General features: G+C 40.7%; 1 protein-coding gene across 3 annotated transcripts in view; it reads right to left on the bottom strand.

The window, feature by feature from the left end:
• PAPOLG (poly(A) polymerase gamma) overlaps nt 1-26675 on the bottom strand; it is a 144952-nt gene extending 118277 nt beyond the window's left edge. Inside the window, exons 1-5 of one of the 3 annotated variants that reach the window (XM_033937949.1) lie at nt 26558-26675; nt 12414-12575; nt 5284-5350; nt 1629-1710; nt 1419-1528 (exon numbers count right to left, since the gene is read on the bottom strand). In XM_033937949.1, the coding sequence (XP_033793840.1) occupies nt 1419-1528; nt 1629-1710; nt 5284-5350; nt 12414-12575; nt 26558-26655 (519 nt within the window). In that variant the 5' untranslated portion in view covers nt 26656-26675. The other 2 variants (XM_033937950.1, XM_033937951.1) reach the window with 2 other exon arrangements.
• Nucleotides 26676-26880: the final 205 nt, after the last annotated feature.

Raw genomic sequence — 26880 nt, 5'->3', positions numbered from 1 at the left:
GATGTGGGCTGCCTCTCAGCAATTCTCTGGGGGGGAGGGAACGGGCAGGCAATGGAATCGTGAAGTCAAAAACCACGATCACTGAAACCATGAATAGGGAAGGAGAAGTGTATTTGCCAGAGCACTACATAGGAATCCTTTCATCTTGATAGCAGAACCATAAGCATTCTTCTCTTGCAATCTCCCTTCTATATCACTTTCCTAGTGAATACTTTTCAGTTGCCTTTTTTAAAGAGAAGTGAGTGCAACTGCAATACCAAGGAATCAATTCTTCTGCTCCTATCTAAATCTCTTATAACCATGCTTACAAAAAGGGCTCGTCCGTCTCCCGAGACTTTATGCCAAATCCTTACACATTAATGCCTTTACCACTAGCAGCTCTACACACTATCTAGAAGTGTCACTTTATGAAAAATGTTTAAATGACATTCCAACAGAATACTTTTGTGAAGTTAAGAGATTCTGAACAAAGCCAATTGAGTCCTGCTATTTAGGAAAATTGATGTGTATTGTCCTCATGCTGCCCATGGATAGAATAAAATTAACATTTGCAACCCAATGAACAGCACCATCTGGGTGACAAAGCAGTGTCATTTCCTTTAAAAAAAATTAAAAAAATAAGGCATCCACCCGTATCCATCAGCCAGGAGGATAAGCCCAAATGACTGAGCTAAATAAGGATAACAAAAAGTAGGGAAAACACTTAGCACACTAGTGCTTATGATACCATAGCTTTAAAAAGGGGCCCCAATCATTTATATACCACTTATATCCTAAGTGGTTTACATTCAGGTATTTTTAAATTTCCCTATCTGTCCCAGTGGGCTCAAACTATCTAGTGTACCTGGGGTATGAGGAGATTAAGTGACTCGCCCAGGGATTTGAACCCACAGCCTCGGGATGCTGAGGCTGTAGTTCTAACCTGTATGCTGAACCTTCCAACATTGTGGCCTTTGGCAATATGCACTTGGCTCTACAAACATCCTGAATAAGTATGAAAATGCCCAAACCAATGAGAGAATGAAACCACCACCAAGTATTTATCTGCTTTTAACAGGGGGTGCATCCAACATTTTCTTCATATAGTAATAAAACTAATTTAACACTTCTTGGTTTTGTGCATGTTTAGACTTCTATCATCTCTCCTGGTTAACTGCCCCGTCGAAGCAGTGGCAAAAGCTAGATGGCAATTCTTCATAGAGAATTCACACAATTAACTGCCTAGAAATAGCAAGGATCGTCATTAACAGTGGGCCTCTATACCAGTTGAAGCATTTTATCTTAGCCTTGCTAGTCCTTAAAAGCCAGCCTAAACTGTGGCCTCTTAAAAGACGACACTATTGTAAAATCAAAGACGCTGGTTTAAATGTTGAATTTTATACAACAGTTAAGCAACAAAACAAACAATTAGAGAGTACCCTTAAATTTTTAATTCCTTCTTGGCATTTTAATTTTTCAACAAACGACTGAAAGAAGTCTGTTCGTTCCACATGTCTCGGTGCAACACAGAGTGAATCTATATCAGCACCTGCAAAATAAAAAAATAAATAAATATCAGATTCTTTAAAAAAAAAAAAAAAAAAAGAAGTTTAAAATAGCTGCAAAAATATATGGTACAGCATGCCTACCTTTTGTGTGCACACCAAGCCTATAAGAGCCAAAAGTAAATATTTTGCCACCAACACCGGCTACAACTGAAGGTGGGAGGTTCTGGAAGAAAAAAAGGAAGGTCACAAATGCAAAAAACGTAGTTCTTACACACCAATTACTTTAGCTGTATCTGCTGGAGTTTATAAATTGCTACAGTCGGCAAATGAAAAATCTTAGGCACCCTAAGAGGGAGAGTGTGGTGCAATGGTTAAAGCTACAGCCTCAGCACTCTGAGGTTGTGGGTTCAAACTCATGCTGTTCCTTGTTACCCTGGGCAAGTCACTTAATCCCCCCATTGCCCCAGGTACATTAAATAGATTGTGAGTCCGCCGGGACAGACAGGGAAACTACTTGAGTACCTGAATAAATACATATGAACCTTTCTGAGCTCCCTGGGAGAATGGTATAGAAAATTGAATAAATAAATACCTAAGATGTGGCACCTGTTAATCGTTTAAGAGGCTACACACACAAAAAAAAAAAAAAAAAAAAGGCTAAGCAGATAATTTCTCATTATAAAAACAAAAGTTTCCTTCCCCTTATATTCCTTCTATTTCAAAATACTTTTTTAAAGTTTAAAACTATCCTTCTCATATTTCAGAGGGCACATTTGTCCCTGGCTAATTGCATAGATGCACTGCTCACAATGGATAAAGAACCGCAGTGATGTAAATTAGTGCACTTAAAGTGCAAAAATAGTTTTATAAAAATGTATTCCTTAGCAAGATAATACACAAAATGTATTAAAAATCTTGTGCGATTACTTGCATAATTATCAGCACTGACAATTCCTATTGTATCTGAATGTCTCATATTAACCAAGAAGTGTGCGTAAATAACACCTCAAAAACACCCCAAACAAACTAGCAGGCTTGGCAGCCCTACTCACTTTTGGATGTTTTATGCAGAAACAAAAACAAAAAAAAGGGACTGTCTTACCCCATCACCTAAGAGGCATGTCCAGGGAGCAGCAAACCATTAATTTCTATCTAGTAGACCATTTCTAAAAGCTAAGTCTACTAGATCTTTAGAGGGGAACCAACCAAAATAATAAGAAGTGAATTACCATAGCTTAATATATAACTAGCAATCTTAAGGGACCATGGAGGTCCATTTTTGGAAAGAATGTCTAAGTCCGATTTGGGTTTCCCACTAAACTTCCAAAGTCAGAAGCACAAAAATGTTCATTTTCAATAGCCAAACTGCTAGATCCAGTGTCCCTCAAACTTTTCGATGTCGTGGCATACTAAATTCAGTGCTGCAGCCGGAAGGCATTCGAAGTGCATGAATGCCATGTGCGACATCACGCATGCACAGAGGCTCTCCAGCCACCACTTCACCAAGGGGGGGGAATCCTTGAGGAAGGGGGGGTGAGGTGCAGGGAGAAGAAGAGAGAGGAGAGATGCCAGCGAGGAGCAGCATCATCAGCACTGGCTGACCGCTTACAGGACATCCTTCTTGCTGCGCAGGCGTCTCTCCTCCTTGCCAGCATCTTGCAGCACATGCACAGTTTGTGATACACTGTGCTAGACGTCCAAATTGCCTACTTGGACATTTAGGCCAACAGGACATTCAACCCCAACTTTATACCATATTTTCAACCAAAGAAAATTCCAAGTTGAAAATGTCCAAATCCAGACCATTTGGATGTGGGAGGGGCCAGCAGAACTGTTGGGCACCTTAAGAGGTCACTGCTGTGAACTTCATAGAGTGCCAAAAGTACATCTCACAATATACTCTGTATAATTTATGGCAAGCCTTTCAAAAATTCCCCCAAAACCTTACTATATCCACCTGTCTATCACACCAAGAACCATTAAGGCTGCAAGTGGAACCTATATGGCATCATTATAGAACCTATTTAACAAACCTTTAAAAAAAAAAAAGGTTTAGTTACTTATGAGGCAAGAGTTTTCTCCTCGAATCGTAATTTCATAATTAACAGATGCTGTTAAGAGTGCCTTATGGGTCTGGATCCACCCATCTGGCTACTTAAGACACCTGTGTGATGTTCTACTATGATTTCCCATACCAGATACTGTTGTTCCAGAGACAGGTATGTACTGTCTTATTCAGATTTTTTTTTTTTTTGGGGGGGGGAGGGTAAGAAGGTCATTACTTAATCCCTCCAGTGATCACCTGGTTAGTTTGGATACCTTTTGGAAGCATCCAAGCATAAAAAAAAAAAAAGTCTAGCCCAAAACATCTAAGTTATGTTCGGGAGATCTTGGAAAAGGTTTGATTATTGCCACAAGACGTTCAAATGAAGCATGCCCATAATACGCCTAACACACCTCCTGGAATTTTGAATTCCTAGCAGGAGAAATGACTCACTAGACGTTCAGGAAAATGATGTATATTTGAATGGGGGGGGGGGGGGAAGAGCGTATGCTTCTTAGCTGATTCCCCCAATGGAAATAATACCGACAATACCGATGTCGAACGTGGTGTCGATGCCTGTACCGGTAGCAATGCAGCAGATGGTTTGTGGACGTTTGGAGTATGCTCATACTCTCGATGCTCCCAAAGTCTCTCCAAAATGTTTTTCGAATTTGAGCTGATTAGCTTTAAGTGACCTCTTCTGCAATTTAGAATAGTGCGGGCAAGAATCAGGTCAGTAGTGTGGACCTAGGCACTGGACAGTAACCAAAATGGTCATGTTGCACCGAGTGATCTGCTTGAAGCCACTGGAAGGCTTAGACTGAGAACCACTGATGCAAAAATCGAAGGACTTAATTGGCTGGGGAGGTCGAGTAGATATAATATTGAAAAAAGCTAGACGCTGAGGTGATTCCAAAGGCCCCAAACTGGAAAAAAACTAGGTAAAAATTTTACAGAGGTTAAAGAAAAGAATTAAGAAACTATAGTAAAATTTGAATGGAAAGGCACTACAAAAGTAGTTTGACTTGTGTGAGAACCCCCCCCACCAAAAAAAAAAACCCACCAAACACGCACACAAAAAACACAGTTTCTCAACTCCCTGATAAAAACAGAGCTAATGGTCCCGCGAGCCAACATCAGGTGGGAAGGCACCAGTGCAGGTCTTGAGACTTTCAAATTTTTTTTAAAAAGTAACCATACACTTTAGCACTGTCCATACTGGGCTCCATTGATGACGTTGCCCACATGTGAGAATATACTATCTGCTTGTCTTAATTATCCCCCCCCCTTTTACAAAACCACTAAAGAGTTTTTAGCACTAGCCGTGTGCTGATTGCTCTGCGCTGCTCCAACGCTCACAGGAACTATGACCAACAGAGAAGTGCAGAGCATTCAGCACACCGGCTGCCACTAAAAACTTCTTGCGCAATTTTGTGGGGAAAAAAAAGGGAGGTATATTTCTTCTTTTAAGAAGAACATTGTATAGCACTCAGATTGTCCTGCATATTGCCACTCTTTTGCATTAGGTCTTTGACCTGGGGGCCGCTGTGTGAGCGGACTGCTGGACACGATGGATCACTGGTCTGACCCAGTACCACCAATTCTTATGTTCTTAAGAATCTAGTCAAATCAGTCAACAAATAGTTTGTCTACATAAGTTGTTTGTTTTTTTAAACCCAACACCTCTGGATATTAGGGGGTTGTTTTCAGAATTTACACATGGGAGCATATTGATAACTTAAAATCTCTTACCTTGCTTTCACTGACTTCAGCAATCCATTCTTTGACTAAATTATTTAGTTTACCCAAAACCACCAGCCTGCAACGAAATAGAATAGACATTCAACAAAAGGGAAAACAAAACAAAACACCCCAAACACAAATTCTGAGAAAACTAAAAGCATCATACGCAAACATGTCTGTGGCTTAAAAAAAAGTGGTAAGATAGGTTATTCCGTTAATCCTGTTATACATAGCCGACTTACAATCAAAACATTGCAAAAGATTTAATAGCAAAATAGAAATGCAGTAAAGTTTGTTCTTAGAAAGAAAATTTAAATTCATTTGAAGTGTTTGGGATCTTTGTTTCTTGATGAATAAGAGTTGAATTCAAAACCAGCTGTTTAGGACCGTCATGAATTGCCTCTTGTGCACAATTTATGTTTTTGCATTTCACTTACGGTATGTTAATATCAGCTATAAGATGGCTTCAATTTGACTTTACACCACTGTATGTCAGCAAATGGCCTATCGAGTCTGGCCAAGTACATCAAGCTACTAAACTCTGCAATCCTTTCCTCTCCCTTATAACAAATACAGAGAATCTATGATCTCTTGTATTTCAATATCCTTCTGCTCACCGCTTCCCACTTGAAAGGGCATTTGTGTTTAGCAACATTCATGCTTAATAAAATTTGAAAATGGAGGGAGGGAGAAAAACCCCCAAACAAACCCAAAACGCTTACCTGCTAATTTTCTTCCCTTTAGTCTCACTGGACTAGTCCAGAATCCGAGTTGCGTCTGTCAACCAAAGATAGAGAAACAAAGCTCTGCGATTCACCCTACAAAAAGGGTACCATGCACAGATAAGCATTTCAACTGAAAAAACAATGTGAAAATAGATTGAACCATCTACCATAACGCAGGAAACCAAGATATCACTGGGAAGTGATTTCAGAAGTTTAATCCATTGGCTGAACAGTAAACCTATCAAACACCATTGGGGGAAAAGAGTGCACCAAGGTGGGTCTCTGGACTAATCAGGTGTGACTAAAGAAAGAACACTGGTAAGAAATTTCTCTTAGCATCCTCACACCACTCCCGAACCTGCAGAATGTGGCAAGAGTCCTTAATATCACTGGAATAAGAGGAAAAAACCCACAAAACCCACCACCACATTTCTGTTGCATGCTCTGCCATAAAGCTGGTGAAGATTTGCGATCGTTGGAGGAAGTCCTTTTGGGGGGCGGGGGGGTCAAACCATATCTACACAAGAACTACTCGGAACCATGGATCAGCAGAACAAGAAGAAAAGCCTAAAGAGGCTCCTCACTGCTGAGAACATATGACAAAACTTATTTTCTCACACCATTAGCCCTCTCTCTAGGGCTGATATAGATACTGAAAAGCAGCAAGAGGACAACCCAGATACCCTAGATTCCTGATTAAGGGCCAGATTCTCAAAATTTACCATGCCCTTACAATGGTCACTAAACCAGTTCAGCATGCCAATATTTTACCGACCGATTACACAGGTTCAACAACAAAAAAGTTTCTTTGCTACTAAGAACTTAAGATTTCAGATCTGTAATTGAAATTCAGCTAGCATGACTGGTTCCGAGATACATGCTGCTGATTTTTTAGACAATTTGCCATATCGGCGCAATATTGTTGAGTATGAACTGTGTCCCAAACTTGTGTTAAGGAATTTACTCTGAAAACAAACATGAAGACCAAAAGGAAACATTACAGCATATGTTCACGCCTCTCTTAACTCACAAGTGATGGTCAGCATGTTCAGAAATGTTTGAGACACTTGCACTATACACTTGGACTGAGCATTTCTCTGCTCCAGACATTGACTCACTGATCAGGGGAAAACAATCTCAGACATCTAGCCAGAAAACAAATAGGTGAACAATTTTAAAACCTAAATTTTCAAATATAGAATTCTAGCTAAATATATATATTTTTAAACTATTGTGTTTGTAATTTAACTGTTTTGCTTATAGTTTGTTTATGCTTGTTGTTATTTTCAGAACATGATTAATGCACGAAGATAGCATGTGTTATGGTGTCTCAGAGTGAGGAAGGATCTGTACTTCTACTAAGTATCTTGTGGTTGATATGGGGGGAGGGGGGTATTTGATGACTTGACTTCAATCCCTCCCTAATTGTATTTGTCTTTACCTGATTGGCATTGTTTGTTACTTTTGTTTTTGATGTTCTGTTGCCATCAATAATTGTTTTAACATAAAAAAATTCGGCCCACGACTTAGCCTTAGATTTCGACCCTTTATGCGATTTGAGTTTGACACCCTTTGTTTAGGGGGGTGAAGAACTCATGTGCACGACGGAAGAGCGGGACTTGGGTGTGATTGTATGTGATGATTTTAAGGTGGCCAAACAGATTGAAAAGGTGACAGTGAAAACTAGAAGAATGCTAGGTTGCATAGGGAGAGGTATGGTCAGTAGGAAAAAAGGAGGTATTGATGCCTCTGTATAAGACTCTGGGGAGACCTCATTTAGAATATTGTGTACAATTCTGGAGGCCGCACCTTAAAAAAAAAAAAATAAAAAAATAAAAAAAAAAAAGGATGGAGTTGGTCCAGAGGAAGGCTACTAAAATGGTGTGTGGTCTTCGTGATAAGGCATATGGGGACAGACTGATCTTTAAATCTGTATACTTTGGAGGAAAGGCGGAAAAGGGGAGATATGATAGACATTTAAATACCTACGTAATATAAATGTGCATGAGTCGAGTCTTTCATTTGAAAGGAAACTCTGCAATGAGAGGGCATAGAATAAAGTTAAGAGATGCTAGGCTCCGAAGTAATCTGAGGAAATACTTTTTTATGGAAAGGGTGGTAGATGCATGGAACAGTCTCCCAAAAGAGGTGGAATTCAAGAGTGCTGGAATAGGCACATGGGATCTCAGAGATAAAGATAATGGTTGCTGTGGGTGGGCAGACTAGATGGGCCATTTGGCCTTTACCTGCCATCATGTTTTTAATAAAAAACTACAACCACAAAAACCACAAAAAATAAACAACAAATGTGTAATAAACAACTTACACATATGCCTTAAAATAAAAAGCCAAGCAATTACAAGATTGCAAAGTAACCAAATTTGAAAAGGCAAGTCGAAAAAAAAAATGGGCTTTCAAACATTTCCGAAATGCAAAAAAAATAAAAATAAAAAAAAGTTCCATAGTAAAGGTCTGGCTACTTGGAACATATGTGATCGATTTGCAACTTTTGAGACAGAGCGAAAAGTGGGAACAACCAAAAAAGCTCTGTTTTGTGATCTCAAAGAATGAGAAGGCACAAGTCTGTAGCAGCGAAGCAATCACCTTGGGCAGACTTGAATACCAAGGTTAGAAGCTTAAATTTTATTCTCCAATTAACTGGCAACCAGTGAAGTTTGGTCAGCACAGGTGTAACATGGGAATAATGGGGCAATCTAGCTATTACCCTTGCAGTGGTATTTTGAGCCACCTGAAGCGTTTCGAGTAAGTTTTCGGCAAGCTGCAAAAAAGAGAAGTCTAGATGTGGTAACTCTGCATAACCAGTCTAAAATTTGTAGCAGACAGCAAATCCTGTAGTTTTAACACCATCCTTATTTTAAAGAGAATAGTTTTAACTACTGAGGCACTGTGGCTGTGAAATTTTAATGAGGTATCAAGGATTACTCCCAAACTCATTTCCTGCTGAAATAAAATGGTAACCCAGCATACACAAAATTCACCGAAGCTCTTTCGATACCAGTGGAGGAAAGCCATAAAATCTTAGTCTTTGAAAGATTTAGGCAAAGATGGTCCATAGTCATCCATTGTAGAATCTCATCAATATGAGACAACTGGAAGCCCTGTATGCAATCCGCTGGAAATTCAAACAAAAACAGATCCGCATAGATGTGATATTGTAGACCCAAAGTCTCAAACAACTTCCTAATAGGTGCCAGGAATAGATTAAATAACATTGCAGATAATGAAGAGCTTTGAGGCACACCGCATTTCAATGGAAAAAACGGGTATTGATTATTTCCAATTAACCACACAAAAGGATCTATCGCTCAAAAAAGACTGGAACCACTTCAACACATTACCAGCAATCCCAAATCCACATAATTTGTACAGAAGTATAAGATGGTCACTACGGTGTCAAAGGCAGATGCCACATCGAGTGAGACAAACAAGAAATGTTTCTGTATCAAATCCTATATTTTGACTTTAATTTGATGGGAGTTTAACACGGACCTGGCAAATTTCAGGGCATTTAGGGAGAGTTGGGAAGGGGAAAGGTGCATACATAAGAACATAAAAATAGCCTTAAAAGGGTCAGACCAAAGGTCCATCAAGCCCCGTAGCCTGTTCTTATAGTGGCCAATCCAGGTCCCTAGTACCTGGCCAAAACCCATGTTACCTGGCCAAATTCCATGTTACCGATCCAGGGCAAGCAGTGGCTTCCCCTGTCTCTCAATAACAGACTATTGATTTTTCATCCAGGAAATTGTCCAAACCTTTCTTAAAACCAGCTACACAGAAGATAAGAAAAATGGGCATGAGATTACAAAACACAGTTTCCTGTAGAGACATACACATTTCCAAGTTTTTAAAATTGCTGAACTTCTGCTACTGCAGCCAGATGACTTTGTCAGCCACAGCAGAATGACCCATTGTTGATTTACAAGCCTTCATACATGCACCTGAAGGCTTTAAGATAACCCGAGTGCTCTACCCTAGAGCCATCTAAACCTTGACGTTTCCAGGTATTGTCAGGACTACCCTCTTGGTAAATACTGTGCCAAGAGTCAGTTTTGCAAGTTTACAAAGACACTAATCTGGCTACTCAAATTCTCCATAGATGTGGCCCACTGGATTTAATGGGTACATAAAGCTCTAATCAGCTTAAGGTATTGGCATGCCCACAGGGAAACAATTGTCCTGGTACACATGCAAACTAGTGAATACCAAAACTGGTCTCTGTTTTGATATGTATGGTGTTATACTATAGCACAACAATAAAAGAAGAAAACACAAAAAAAGTTCCACAGTAAATCTGAAGTCCAAAAACAAGAGACTGTGGAAAATGTTCTCAATGCAGGCTCGCTTAGTGGAGGGCAGTCACTTGCAGCAGTAAATCAACATAATGGTTTTATGTTTGTTTCTTCCATATTCATATTTCCGGATTAACACAGTTTAGGATCCCCAAGGAAGGCATATTCGCCGAAACAGGGACCATGTTGAGCCCTTTCTTTCATCCAAGATACATGTAGATTGTTATTGACCCTATATTTTGATATAGCCTGCATTGAGATCATCATCTTTCACAGTCTCTTTTGTTATACCGCAACACTACATAACCATAAATACCATTAACATAGCAAGCTTCAGTCAGGCTGACTAGTGTTAAGAGGCACTTCAATACCATTGTACGTTAAAATAATAGAAGGCCTAGTGGCACAATACCTCACCGAAAAACATAACCTACTCCACCCCTCACAATCAGGATTCCGAACTAACCATAGTACAGAAACACTACTTGTCACATTACTAGATACAGCCCGACAACACATCAGTAAAGGAAAAAAAATGATATTAATACAATTAGACCTCTCCGCAGCATTTGACCTAGTTGACCACACCTTATTACTACAAATTCTCGACGCCATAGGAATCTCAGGCAAGGTCTACAAATGGTTTCAGGGGTTCCTCAAATCTAGTACCTACAGGGTAAAATACAATGATATCAAATCAGAACCATGGACAAATCCCTGCGGAGTTCCACAAGGATCACCTCTCACCTACGCTCTTCAACCTCTTTATCTCCTCCCTAGGAGCCACTTTAGATACCCTAGATGTCACATCTTTCAGCTATGCTGATGACATCACCATAATCCTCCCATTCGACCCAGAGACCACCACCACAACAAAGCTAGAAACAACCTTAGACACAGTAGAAAAATGGATGATGGATCACAAACTAAAACTAAATTCTGAAAAAACAAAATTCCTTTTGCTCGAAAAAGCCCAAACTCCTACTATCACTGAACTGAAAATCAAAAATACCAAATACCCAATACAACCCGAACTAAAACTCCTAGGAGTTACGATAGACAGATGTTGCACAATGCAGCCCCAGATCAACAAAACAACCCAGAAAGCTTTTCTAACCATGAGAAATCTCCGTAAAATCAGAAAATTCTTTGACCAAGCACAATTTAGACTAATCGTCCAATCCCTAGTCTTAGGTCTGCTGGATTATTGCAACTCCCTATATCTTCCTTGTCCAGCCACTATGATAAAACAACTCCAGACCATACAAAACACCGCCCTCAGATTGATCTACTCACTCAAAAAATATGATCACATAACAACTGCCTTCTTAGACTCTCACTGGCTACCCATACAAGCACGAATCCAATTCAAATTCTACTGCCTGATATTCAAAGCATTACACGGCTCTTCCCCCGCCTATCTAAATAACCGCTTAAACCAAATCTCCACCTCAAGACACAGAAGAACCTCGAACCCTTTCGCCTTCCCCCCACTCAAAGGCACAAAACGCAAGAAAATGTTTGACAACCTTCTAGCAACACAAGCAGCAAAAATCAACCATTCCATATCCAATCTTATGACAATATCAGACAACTTCAAAACATTCAGAAAAGAAATCAAAACCCTGCTTTTCAAAAAATTCATCCAAATATCTTAACCCCTCCTCTTTTACCTCCATAGATTCACCTACCTTCAGATAACCTTCCCCCAAATTACCCACCTTAACACCTCCAATTAAACAAATACCATAAATAGATTGTAACCTACCCTCTCTAACTGCATTCCATATGTATTTTTCATACAGTTCTTCACAGTCAGTTTAATTTCCATCCTATAAATTCACATAGAATTTTTCTTTTTTCAATCATCTTTATTTTCTCTTCTTTATTAATTTCCAGGTACTTTAGTTAGATTGTGAGCCTTCGGGACAGTAAGGGAATTTTTTAAGTACCTTCTTACTTCTCATTTATAATCTTAATGTATATTTTCTTCAAACCGCTTAGAACCTAACGGATGTAGCGGTATATAAGAAATAGATTACATTACATTCAAGACCATCCATATGCTTTTAAGATTATTGCAAATAAATATCAGAAGCCTCACCTGTGATTAAGTTCATCATCGTCTTCAAACACTCCAAAAGGTTTCATTGCTTCAATTAGCTTCTGAGTGTAGATATGATCTATTTCTTTGGGAAAAGCCAAACTAATTGGAGAGGTGATGCCATAATGCTTCACAGGCTTTGTCTCCAGCACTGCATTTCTTCTGGAGCAAGATGAAAAATGAAATTCCATTCAAAACAATTACTAAAACAAACATAAAAAACAACAACAACAACAACAACAATTATGGGGTCCTTTTACTAAAGCTGTGGCAAAAGTGGCCTTAGTGCACTGCTCATGCATATCTATACCATGTGCTAAGGCCACTGTGCCGCAGCCGGATTGGTCAACTCATTTTCCTAATTAATGGCCATGTGCTAGTTTTATCATTGGCACACGACCATTTTTTAAAAAACAAACAAACAATAAAAACCCACCATATTTTATAAGTGGTACAGGCACAAGCGCTAAGCCTTTGCTAAATCACTTAGCACACAATGCCTCACGCCCAATTAAGAAAAAAAATTTTTAGCTTGCAGCGTTATGTACAGAGAGGAAAATCTACCATGTGATGGCAGTGCCATGTCCCACAGTAAGCACTTTTGATGTGCGGTAAGCAGGTGCTAGGGCTTACCAGTTCAGTAAAAGGACTCCTATGACTGCCAAATGTAATTTAGAAACAAGTTTGGCAAGCAGCACTTCAAAACACAAACAAATCCTTTTGATGTTACAAAAGTTAACAAATAGCATGAACAAAAGTAGAAAATAACCATACTCAAGAGGGAGATGCTTGTAAGTGGTACAGGAGTTATCAGGCTTTATTGCATAACTTCCATCCAGCTCATATTATAAAAAAGCACAAAGTGATGCAAACAGGAGAAAATAATCTTAACTATAGGCATATAGTGCTGGTTCTATACTGAGCATCCTTTTCCTAGATGGACCACATAGTGAAGTTATCAGCTCAGAGTTTTTGAGATGCTTGAAAAAACAAAAAGTAAGTTAGGAATTCAGAAAGGAATAAAGAGCAGTGTAGTTACACTATCGGTATATCTGCACATGTTATGTGTTAATCGGGTCCTCTATTACAAAATAGCACACATGAAAGAGAACCAAGTTTTAAATGATGAGTAAAAATGATCAGATCAATTTTATCATTCAGTTAGTGCTAGGACTAGGGGACAGGAAATTAGCACAAATTCTATAACAGTTTTGATGATGGGTTGAATGAAAGTTATGGCATGCAATACCTGGTCCCCATCTGGCAATAAGCACAGCTAGGTTTTTAAGAAGCCTTGGACAAAATTTCTGGAGTTAAAAATTAGCAAATTGTCAAAGTTGCTGTTCACAGCCAGAAGTGTCTGCTTGGATCTGCCAGCTAGTTCAGTAACCAATATTGACAATAGTCAAAATAGTTATTTTCTTAGGTTTTACCAAATTTGGACACAATACAGTGCATTCTTTCTTTCTATTTGCTGGGGTTAGGTTCCTAGAAAACCCTGTGAATACCAAAATACAAAATGATTAATGCTATTGGAAAAAGGTGGTTAGGCTTCTGGGCAAGCCCACAGGGCTGTGGAGTCGCTACATAAAACCCTCAACTGACTCCTTTATTTATATAGGTACTGTACTACATAATTATAAGGTGTAGCTTCTTGGGATTTTACTTTAAATTTACAGTATTTTTCGCTCCACAAGATGCACTCCCCCCCCCCCCCAAAAAAAAAAAAAAAGTGGGTGGAAATGTCTGTGCATCTTATGGAGCGAATATAACAATTTTTGCACCCCACCCCCGGTGGTACCTTTTTAAATCCCCCTTAAATCCTGGTGGTCCAGCGATATATTGACAGGAGTGAGCTTTCCACGCCCCTTCCTCACTGGACGGCTGCCTCATTATCTCACACAAGGCAGGAGCAAGCTTTTCGTGTTCCAGCCTGGCCCCACACCGCTCCCTGAATGGCTGCTGTCAGTTCTCACGGGACTCACAAGAACTGACGGCAGCCATTCAGGGAGCGACACAGGGTCAGCCTGGAGCATGAAGAGCTCGCTCCTGCCTTGTGCGCTGCTGGTCCTGAGATAATGAGGCAGCTGTCCAATGAGGGAGGGGCAGGAGCATGGAAAGCTAGCTCCTGCCAATACATTGCTGGACCACCAAGATTTAAGGGGCATTTTTTAAAAAAGTACTGGTGGGGGGAATTTAAAAATTGTTAGTCAGCTGGGACGGATCCCTGGTGTCCCGGCCTACCACTAGACCAATGTTTCTCAATCTTTTCAAGCTGAGTACCCCCAGCCAAACTCTGCCCCTGACTCCACCCCAATAATATTAATTGTAATGCAATTTCTTCCATTTTTCATATACACACACAATATAATCTTAATACATAATGGCAACCACAAAATTAAAAAACAGAGTACACTGCACATGCAGAGGAAATGTTAATCATTTACGAGATTTTTTTTTTTACAGATATCAAGGCGGATGACTTTTTAAAATATGCAATGTCACCTCAATAACTATAGAAACAGACAAACATAGCGCAAAATAGACAGCAGATATAAATTCTCAAAACTGAAAATAAAATCATTTTTCCTCCCCTTGTTGTCTGGTAATTTCTCTTTTTCTTTCCTTCCTCAGGCCCAACAATTGCCCTTTCCTCCTTCCTTTGTCCCCCTCAAAGCCTTCCAGCCTTTGTCCTCTTCCTCCCCCCCCCCTTCCAGCCTTTGTCTAGCGATTTATTTTTCCTTCCTCAGGCCCAACAATTGTCCTCTCCCCCCTTCCGGCCTTTGCCTCTCCCCTCCCCCTCAAGCCTGCCCGCCAGATTTAATTACCTCCCACTGCTGCCACTGTGAGGACACATGGCCGAAGGTCAAGAGCTCCAGGCAGGACAAAGCAGCAGTGGCAGAATGCCTGGCTCAGGAGCGGGTCGAACTCCAGTCAGTGTGGCACCACAAGCCATGGCTTCGCTGCGGCCCAAGAGCAAGGGACGAGTGGGGAGCCAGCGGTGCTTCACTCCCTCCGAACGGAACAAAGTGCTGGGAAGGGTTAGGTGGGTGCAGCGATTGCACACCGCCAGCCCAGAAGCTTTACCCCCAACATCAATTCTGACATCGAAGAGAAAGTCCGGGCCAGCCAATGGCTGCTTCAGGGCCTTCTCTCACTGGGGCTTTCCGTGTGCTGCAGAGGGACGCCTGGGCAGGAGAGGGCCCAAAGCAGCTTGTCTAGATTGCTGCTGATGTTGCTGTTTGTTACAAGTTATTTCAGTCTAGCGGTTGGCGGGGGAGGTGTACGGCAGAGGGGATGGGAGGGGAAGAAAGAAAGGAAATAGGAAGAATTGGGATGGAGGAGAGGAAGGAAGATGATCATTGTAAATAAAATAAAATAAAAAAATAAGACCTACCCCAAAAATAAGATCTAGTGCTTTTTTTGTGCCCAAAATTAATGAGTCTTATTTTCGGGGAAACATGGTTTTATGGAGTTGGCATTTGTGTGTGACTGAGGTATTGTTAGCATGATTTTTCTATGCAGCATTATGTAGTAATTTTGCTTGCTCAATTGTCTCAATAGTGGAGGTGATATTTATGAAGGGAAAGGGAGACAGTGGTTCTTATTAGTGAATTATAACATGACAGTTGTATAGAATATAGTTTCTTTTTATGCTTAAAATGATTTAAATATAAAATCATAACTATTTGAGGCTTGAGTGAACAGGATCAAACAGTCCCCCACTTTTATGAAGCTGCGTTAGCTTTTTTTTTTTTTAATATAATCACCGGCCATAGCGGTATTAGAATTCCACTGCAGTTAGCGAAAAAGCTTAACACAGCCCAGAGTTCGCAGGGATGGGGGACAACTATCCCCGTGTCATTCTTCAGGTACTACTTTCACTAATACAAATATCATAAAATATATTACATTGAAGATGGCCACTGATGCGCGTTACTGAGCAGACACCTTCCCCCCCGACAACTCATATCGGAGCATTTGCTTGATTCTGTTAACCTCAGCACGCTAAAAAGGAGAGGTAGGAGCACCGCTGGAGTATCACAGCGCTCCAGAACAGCAACCACAAGCAATATTGAAGAACCGTTAAGGCGAATGCAGGGTGTCATGGTGCCCTCAGTGACACCGCCGCTTGAGACACTCCAGGCAAGTGGAATGGAGGCGTCTCTACAAGGCTTGGAGACCACGCCGAGTCCCGACATTAGAGCTCCTCCCACGCATCCTCGAGCTACCAGTTCCCCAGAGGTTGAGAACCTACTGGAAGTTGGGATGTGTTCTCCCCCGGAAGCTACAGGGAGTGATGTGGAGAATGCCGACTCAGTTTCGCAGGAAAGCCTGAGTATGGAGGAGGATGCCATAACAACAGAACTTGGACCTTCCCAGGCCAGTGGAAGAGAGCTACCAGCTGGTGAGCAAAGCTTTTTACAAACACACTTGCAATGTCCTATTATATTTAAGCCCCAAGAAGTTACTTTGGATGTTTTGTGGGATCTGGTGGCCAATTTGGTGCAAACAGTGAATACTCAGCATGTGCAAGTGGATGGGAAAATAAGAGCAGGAAAAGAAAAATTACCCAGATAAAATAAGATATTGGTGACTAAGATATCTTTAGACGGTATTAAAAATGAATTAAAATCTTCCAAACAACTCCAAGAAACTTTAAAGAAAGATAATGCGAATTTAAGAAGGAAGATTTGAGACATTTGAAAATTTCTCAAGAGGTAATATTAGATGATTAATTTTCCACGAATTATAACTACCCCTTGAGAAATGTTAAAACGCTACCTGATGGAAATACTGAAAGTGCCTAAAGATTCATTACTTACTTTTACACAGGTTTACTATTTAACAAATAAAAATCAGAAACAGGGAAATAGCCAAGGACTAATAAATGTATCAGCTTTATTGGAGATATCAGACAGAGAAATGGCTACTTCGGCAACATTGGTGGTGACTTTAGCCCCAACGCTGGACAAAAATTGGATATGGAGACTTTTCTTTAAAAATAGAGCAAAGGAATTTTGGGGCTTAAGATACAAATGTTTCCTCGACTTGGCTAGGGATACAAAGGCATAGAATTTCTTATGTTGAAACCAGGAATTATAGCTCTTGGAGCAACCTTTTACCTTAAGTTACCCTTGCAAGTGCATTATACAATATAATTCTCAAAAATATGTTTTCTTTGAGCCCTTCCAGCTGACCGCTTTCCTCTCTATCCCGGCTTGAGAAGGAAAAGAAAGGAGGGGTATAGAATGTATAAGACACCCATATCAGTTAACCCACATCATTTTTCCTATGTTAGTTTTTCCTTGATTTCCGTTTATATATTACATTTTGGATCTTTTGTGGACTTGAGCTGACTTAAGTTAGATTTTGTCTTTTGAAGTGTTTTCGTTTTCAGATCTTCTTGACTTAAGCTTTCTGTAAAAGTATATCTTGAATTGTATTTTGAAAATGAATAAATTTTTAAAAATATTACATTTTGTAATAAAAGGACTGGCTATCAAAATATATTATAAAACATATCCTAAAAAAATGGGTTAATCAAATTATCTATGAAATAAGAAATTTAAGCATTATAATATTTGCATGGAATACAATCCTATATAATAAAACCCTAGCCGCGCATGCGCACTCCTATCTGCGTGCTTCCATGATCCGTAGGTCTATGGCCACAGGAGTGCGCATGCGCGAGTCCCCAGCCTTACACCTACCTACACTCGCTGGTAGGACTCGCCCCAGCACTGGATTCCCTGCTCTACAAAGATGGGGGTCGTAGGAGGCCCAAAATCGCCTGAACTCACAGCCACATACCAGCACAAATCTCCCTCCAGCATTGGCAGCTGCAGCACGCTAAACAGGCTGCTTCGTGGCTTTCTCCTGCCGGTGAGTCTCCTGCTGGCGACGTCATCAGTGACGCGACAGAGGGACTCAACTGCAGGAGAAAGCTGCAAAGCAGCCTGTTTAGCGTGCTGCGGCTGCCAAAGCTGGAGGGAGGTTTGTTAAGGTCATGTCGCATGGGAGGGAGACATAAGAGAGTCACCAGGGGTTGGGCTGGGATGGTTGAAAAGCGTCTGCCTCGGGTGCTTCAGGCAGCAGCAGCGTTTACAATTTGCTGCTGTTGCCGGCTTCATGCCTTCCTCTCTGGCGGGTCCTGCCTAAGGACCCACCAGAGAGGAAGACCTGAAGCCGGCAAAAGCAATGAATTGTGAATGCTGCTGTTGCTACTTGAAGTTCAAGGAGGAAAGGGAGCAGAGGGGGAGAGAATGGCTTGGAGGGAAGAAGACATGGCAGGGCATGGCGGGAAGGAGGAAGGTATGCCAGACCAAGGGAAAGGAAGGGGGAAAGGAAGGAGGAGATGCCATATGGAACAGAGAGAGAAAGAGGGCGGACACTGGATGGAAAGAGAAGCGAGAGCAGTGAATGGAAGGGGCAAGGCAGAGGGTGAAAGTAGATGGAAGGGGTAGAGAGAGGGAGACAGATACTACATGGAAGTGTGGGGGACAGGGGGAGCAGACGTTGGAAGGAAGTGGAGAAGAGAAAGAAAAAAGGGCACATGCAGGATTGAGGGAAGAGGATAGAGTTAGAAATAAAAATAGAGAGACAGGGGGCCAGGGAGAGAGACAGACAAAGAATGACAGACAGCATCCAAGGAGAGAGACAAATAAAAAAACAAAAAAAACAGACATATCTACTCTAGCACCCGTTAATGTAACGAGCTAAAACACTAGTCTATAATAAAACATTAAGCGCGCATGCACACTCACAACGCCCCCACACTCGCAGAACCCAAGGTAATGTTGTGCGCTCTGGCCGGCTCCCTTATACTCCACACCAAGTTTATTTTTAAGTTCAAAGCCGCCGCTGCGGCTCCTCTCACGAGCTGCACCTGCGTCGGAGGATTCTGATGCAGGCGGGGATCGTGAGAGGAGCTACCGCGCACCTTTAAACTTAAAAAATAACTCCGGCAAGGGACTAAGGGAGCTGGCCAGACCGCGGGAAGGGAAGAGGGGAAATGCGGCTGCTGCTGCTGCATAGGGGACAGGGAGAGAGACAGACATACATCTGTCTATCTATCTATCTATCTGTGTCTCTGTCTTTCTTTAAACTAGTCTTTAAGCCCGTTACATTAACGGGTGCTAGAATATAGATATATATATTAGCACCCGTTAATGTAACAGGCTTAAAGACTAGTTTGACTAGTTTAACTAGATTAGGAGTCAGAGTCACAGAAGCCACCATCGTTGTAATCCCTAAACCTGACAGAGACGCTACCTTGGTCAAAAACTTCCGTCCCATCTCTCTTCTTAACTTAGATTATAAAATAATGGCAAAGTTACTTGCATTAAGACTCACCAAAGTGATTCCACATCTTATACACAAAGACCAAACGGGATTTATTAAACAAAGATATATAGGAGATAACCTACGACTTTTTTACCACATCAATGCTCATGCTAAAACATTGACAGACCCAATAATAGGCCTAGCTATAGACGCTGAAAAAGCCTTTGATTGAGTGGAGTGGTCTTTTCTTTTCAGTGTCCTAAAATGGTATAACTTTGGATCATTTTTCACGAAATGGATAAAAACATTATATCATAGTCCTAATGCTCGTATTCTAATTAATAACTCTTTATCCAATAAATTTCCCCTCCACAGAGGCACTAGACAGGGCTGTCCTCTCACCACTATTGTTCAATTTAGTGTTGGAGCCTCTTCTCTCTGCTATTTGACAATGCCCGCTAATTAATGGTATTCCCTCCTCCGATCGAGACTTCAAACTAGCAGCATATGCTGATGATGTATTAATTTTTCTAAGGAACCCTCAATCTTCTCTCCCTCATCTTATACATATCAAACAATATTCTAGCTTCTCAGGATATTCTGTAAATTGGGAGAAATCAGAAATCTTTCCTCTGAACAATAACATTCTTCAATCAGACTTGACTAATTTTCCATTCACATGGTCAAATGAAGCTGTGAAATATTTAGGGATTTTAATACACAAAGAGCCAGTCTTTGCTCAAGATCTTAATATATCCAAAATCAAAAATTTAGTTCTTAACACTACATCTAGGTGGTCTCCACTTTATTTGTCTTGGTGGGGTAGAATAGCATCCATCAAAATGACCCTAGCACCTCAAATTAATTAATTACATCCTCTCAATGCTTCCTCTTTTATGCCAGAAATCATTTTTCCATTGGCTAAATAAGAAGCTATCTGAATTTATATGGAACAAGAAAAAACTTCGAATTGCTCTAGCCAACTGAAGGCCTCTAAAATTAACGGTGGTCTTAACTTTCCAGATTTCTACCACTACTATATTGCTTCATTAACTAAATATGGAGCTTATTGGGTCAATGACTCCTTCTCTCAAGACCCTCCTAATTGGTATGAAATGGAATGTTTTCTATGCAAACCTTTACACATCTCTTGCCTATTAACGATATCAATACCCAGACATTTGAGAAAATACTCTCTTTTGAATTCAACGCAGCATGCTCTCCATCATTTAGATAAAATAGCTGATATCTCAATTAGTGTTAGCCCACTCATGTCCCTTTGGAATAATCCCAATATCCAAAACCAAGGCAAATCCCTTTCATGGAAACGGTGGCAACGGACAGGTATATGGTTTGTTCATCAATTATATACTCTTAATAAACTAATCCCTTTTGATATACTTTGCTCCACATACCTACTAACATCCTCTGCTTATTCACAATGGATCATACTCAGTGAAATACTGTCTTCTGTACAGATACAATATGACTTCATATCTTCTAAAAATACTATTTACCATTGGTCTTTACGGTCTCTATCAAAAGGGAAAGCTATATCTTTTTTTTACAATATTCTAAGAGACCAATCCTTCACTTTCTCATATCATGCTATGAAACACTGGGATAATATAATAACCATTCCACTTTCTGACATTGACTGGGAACTCTTTTGGTCTTCAACAAACCGCCCACTTTTATCTTCTAGAGTTTCACAATCAATGCTCTTTGTAATGTGGATTCTTGATCATATGTTCTTCCATTGTACTCTGGTCCGTTCTTTTTGGTCCAAAATCTGGAATACCATACAATCTATCACCAACTGCTCAGAAGAGATTTCTATGGACATTATAATCCTTCGATCTCAACACCCCTGTTTCGCGCAATCAAATTGTCCTCCTAAACTCATTGATACCATGTTTGTGACTGCTCTCATGCATATTCTGAAAAATTGGAAATCATCTTCGTTATTAGATTATACTTTTTGGTGGAACTCTTTATGTATGTACCACAGATTTGAATCATATGCATATGAAAAAAAAAAATTTCACTCCGTAAATCCATGAATTGGAAAAACAAAAAATCATCCTGGTCATTTTTAGATTTATATGTACATTCTACTATGTAGACACTCCTGTCTTCTCTTCTCCTCTCTTTAAAATTTATTTTTATTTTTTTCTTTCTCTTCTTTTTTCCTCTCTTTCAATTTTTACTTTGTCCTATTTCACTTTCTATTGTCATACATCACCACAAACAAATCCAATACTCTGAATTTTTCTTAATAATATGGGCCTTTATAAATAACTATATATTAATGCAAAATGTTATACTACTTTTATGTATTTGAATTGCTCCTTGTATTTTTTAAAATACTGAATAAAAATTTATTGAATTAAAAAAAAGGAGTCAGAGTCTGCACATTTTCATCAACTCTGACTTCAGTAACCCAAAAACTGATTCCAACTGACTCCCAACTCCACAGCTCTGACACTTACTGTATATATATATACACTTTTGTTACCCAACACCATAAATTCTTCATTTTGTGTACCCTTCTTGTAAAGAAGCCTGCTTATTACATTCTGCTTTTTATAAATGTATTATATACTTTTTTAAAAACAGCTTTTTGGAGTAACAATACTCGCAAACAGCTCTATGAATGTCTTTATCCTTATGAGAACACACTGTGCACACATTGAATACAGGACAAAGTCTGCAGCGGTCAAAACAGTAGTCAGGGAGGCCAAACTTCGAATGGAAGAAACTCTAGCAAAGAACATTAAAAAAGGGGACAAATCCTTCTTCAGGTACATTAGCGACAGGAAAAAGAACGCAGACGGGATAGTACGCCTTAGAACGCCAGACGGGAATTATGTGGAAACAAATTCTGAAAAAGCCAAACTACTGAACGATTACTTCTGCTCAGTCTTTACCTGCGAGGCACCAGGGCACGGGCCACGGCTGGAAGCAAAAGAAAGCAAGGAAGACTCAAGGTGAACAAAGTCATGGGACCGGACAATTTGCACCCAAGAGTGCTCAGAGAGCTGTGCGATGTTCTGGCGGAACCGTTAGCCATGCTCTTCAATCTCTCCCTAAGTACGGGGAGAGTCCCCCTAGACTGGAAAACAGCCAACGTCGTTCCTCTGCACAAAAAGGGTTGCAGAACAGAGGCTGCAAATTATAGACCAGTGAGTCTCACATCAATAGTGTGTAAACTCATGGAAACTCTACTTAAAGGTAAATTATACACGATAATGGATGAAGGGAATCTAAGGGATCTCTGTCAACATGGATTCACCAGAGGCAGGTCATGCCAATCCAATCTTATAAGCTTCTTCGGGAGAGTCTCTGGACATAGTGTACTTGGATTTCAGTAAAGCTTTCGACAGTGTCCCACACCGTAGACTATTAAACAAGATGAAATCGCTGGGTTTGGGTGAGAAACTAACTGCATGGGTCAGTAATTGGCTGAGTGGAAGACTTCAGAGGGTGGTGGTCAACGGCACCCTCTCTGAGACATCGGAGATGACTAGCGGAGTGCCGCAGGGCTCAGTCCTGGGACCATCCCTTTTCAACATATTCATAGGGGACTTGACCCGGGGGCTTCAGGGTAAAGTAGCACTGTTCGCCGACGATGCCAAACTGTGTAACATAGTAAGTGAAAGCAACCTCCAGGATAGTATGACACAAGATCTGATCACGTTGGAAAACTGGTCCTCGACATGGCAGCTAGGCTTAAACGCTAAAAAATGTAAGGTCATGCATCTCGGCAGCAGAAATCCATGCAGAACATACTCCTTGAATGGAGAAACGCTAGCTAGGACTTCAGAGGAACGGGACTTGGGGGGTAATCATCAGTGCAGACATGAAGGCTGCCAAACAAGTAGAGAAGGCCTCATCAAAGGCAAGGCAAATGATGGGATGTATCAATAGAAGCTTTGTCAGCCATAAACCTGAAGTCATAATGCCACTCTACAGAACCATGGTGAGACCCCATCTGGAATACTGTGTGCAATTCTGGAGGCCACACAACCGGAAAGATGTGCTTCGAGCTGAGTCGGTCCAGCGGATGGCCACTAGGATGGTCGCGGGGCTCAAAGGTCTCTCAAATGAAGAAAGACTGGGCAAACTGCAGCTCTATACCCTAGAGGAGCTCAGGGAAAGGGGTGACATGATTGAGACATTTAAGTACGTCAAGGGTCGTGTCGAGGTAGAAAACGATATATTCTTTCCCAGGGGACCCTCGGTCACAAGAGGGCACCCGCTCAAACTTAGAGGAGGGAAATTTAGTGGTGACACCAGGAAGTATTTCTTCATAGAAAGGGTGGTAGATCATTGGAACAGACTTCCGGTGCAGGTGATAAAGGCCACCAGCGTGCTCGACTTTAAGACTAAATGGGACATCCACGTGGGATCCCTACGAGGGTCGAGTTAAGGAACTAGGTCATTAGCATTCAGACTTAATGGGGTGGGTCAATAGAGTGGGCAGACTTGATGGGCTGTAGCCCTTTTCTGCCGTCATCTTTCTATGTTTCTAACCATGAATACATGAGAATGCCCATGAAAAGTGAATATGGGGTTACATTTTATTTTGAGTAAATAAATCCATGAATTTGGAACATACTGTCATATGAAGTTTATAAATCTGGTAAAAAAAAAAAAAAAATGGGGGGGAGGAGGGAATTATTGCCTCCTATTTTCTTATGATTATACACATCTCAGAACTATACCTCTGGCCACAGTCTCAGAATTGGGAATGGGGTGAACACAGTACTGCTAGCTTTTCATGCTAGTATAGTGGGTCCTAAACCTATTCACTGGACCTCAAACCAGTTAATTTTCAGAATATTCAATGAATATATGAATAAGATCAGCACAAACTTGTTTATGTATATTCATATGGAATATCCTAACTACCCAGTAACTGGCGGGTTCTTCAGAGGTTTGGGAGCTACTATACTAGTGCCAAGTTTTTTTAATATCATGAACATTAACGCAGACCGTGAATATTTGGAGAAGCCTCTTATTGGGTGCCAATGTTGGCACATCATCCCTATTGGGTGCTACTGCTGTCTTGGTATCCAAAGCTCTTGGACTGCACTGTTAAACTTGTTATGGGTCTTCATATCACTTACAAAAAGTGGCAAACATTGCAATTTTCTATATGAAAATTAGATCCCATTCAGTTCAAACTTCTGATAGTTATCCCCCCCCCCCATCTCTGAAGTGTAGCATTTACCACTACCTTCTGCTTTATCACTTAGTAAGTTCAAAGTAGTAAACTAAGTTGGAAGCTAAGGGCCCCTTTTACAAAGCTGTAGTGATGCTATAACAGTAAATGCATTGAAGTCCACATGAACTGAATGAGCATCAGTGCAGCATCACTACTGTAGTTTTGTAAAAGGAGCCCTTAGAGACTGTTTATTTTTCATACTGAAGTAACTTTTGAACAAGTTATTTTTATTTAGATTAACCACCTTCATAAAGAGATTTACCCAAGGTGGTATATAAAAATATGCCTACAAGATGGGCATAATTGATAGGGGGGGGGTGGCGTATTCCTGAGAGCTGCTAAATAAAAATAATTTAATGAAATAATTTAATATAAACTATTTGCAAGCTTCTTTTACCTAGAATGTAAAAAAAAGTATTAAAGTAAAACGTTATATGCTGTCCAACAAAAGGGTCCATCAGGTTGCCATCCTGTCTGTCTTTTTTTTTGTCCTGCTGTATCTGAGATTATTCAGCATTCATTCAGTCACACCATTTATTTATGAAGAATCACTTGAATTTTTAATTCTTTTCTGAATAACTCAACTACTTGTTGTGGCCATTGACAATACTGGTTACTAGCAGAGCTAAGTGGACATAGTCCTTGTTACTCACTCCTGGCTATAAACAGTAGCTTCCACAAATACATTCTTTCCACCAAAAACAGTTTCACAAGATTAAAAATAGCCTGTCCAGTGGCACTGGAGAAAACAGCGATAGTAGGAATTCCCGGGATAAGCAGTGAATCCTTAGGTCTGAACATGAGAAAGGGTTGCAGACCAGCTGGTGTTTATGACACTGTAGCAGGAAGAAAACGTTAAATACACACACACATCTATATATATATCTGCCATCATAGCTTCCTGTTTTGATTTTAACACAGCCAACCAGTACAATTTATTAAATGCTGTACTTTCTTGGCAACTACATGTCTATAAACCCGTTTCCGCATTTTTAAAGTTTAATGAGATGGGGGTTCAGTTCAGGACAGACTTCGCAAACACACACTCACACTGAAACAAGGGAGTCATTTGCGCCAAACAGAAATTCTCACATTTACCAAACAGAGGTTCTCACTTTTCCCCCCCTACCGTCCAGGAACAAAGTCCTTAAGGATACTGCAGGGCGATGCATCGGAAATAAATGAATAAAAGCGGGGGCAGTAGAGAAAGAGGAAGACCCACGCCGATTCCCCCCGTGCCCAGCTGCCCCGTCTGAGGTTGCTAATGAAAAAGGCGTCCAGACCCCTGCAAGCTACAGTCACAGACCCTGTCCTGTCAAAACCCCAGGCTCTTCTCAGTCACCTCCCCTAAGCTCTTTAACGGCCACCCTAAGGAGTACGACCGACCCAGAGCTGGCAGTTAGAAAGCAAGGATTACAAAAGCAAGTCGCGGCTTCCAGCCCTTCCCCCCTCTCAGCTTCCAACTAGCGAGCCCGCCACTTACGCCAACATTTCCTTCATGACCTCCAGAAAGCAGCAACCGTCCAACCCACCAAAACTTGGCTACAAGCAGCCACTACAGAACAGTTAGAGCAGCTTCTTATTTATAACAAGAGAGCTGCCCCAAACATGGCGCCCACCGGCTTACCGGCAGCCCTTGCGCCCGAAGGGAGACGTAAAAGCAAGAAAGCAGCCCGAGTGGAATCCCGACTCGCTGCGGCCGATGTTAGCGCCCCTGCTGGTCATTTGCACGAAAGCTTGGGAAACATGACAGAAATTGAAGGAGGGAGAGAGTGGTTTTCTCGCTTTAATTGGACAAATACCGTAATTGTCTCCTGTGATGTGGCTTTAACCTCCGAGGTATACAGTTTCTTGTTTAAAATAAAACAAATCACAGTCTCAACTGGGCTGGATCTCTCACCAAGTTACTGCTACTAATCATTTCTTTTTCTTTTTAGTTCAATTTATTTA

Source organism: Geotrypetes seraphini, chromosome 3 (genome assembly GCF_902459505.1).
Source record: "Geotrypetes seraphini chromosome 3, aGeoSer1.1, whole genome shotgun sequence".
Lineage (NCBI taxonomy): Eukaryota > Metazoa > Chordata > Amphibia > Gymnophiona > Dermophiidae > Geotrypetes > Geotrypetes seraphini.
This window is presented reverse-complemented; position numbering and strand designations above follow the sequence as displayed.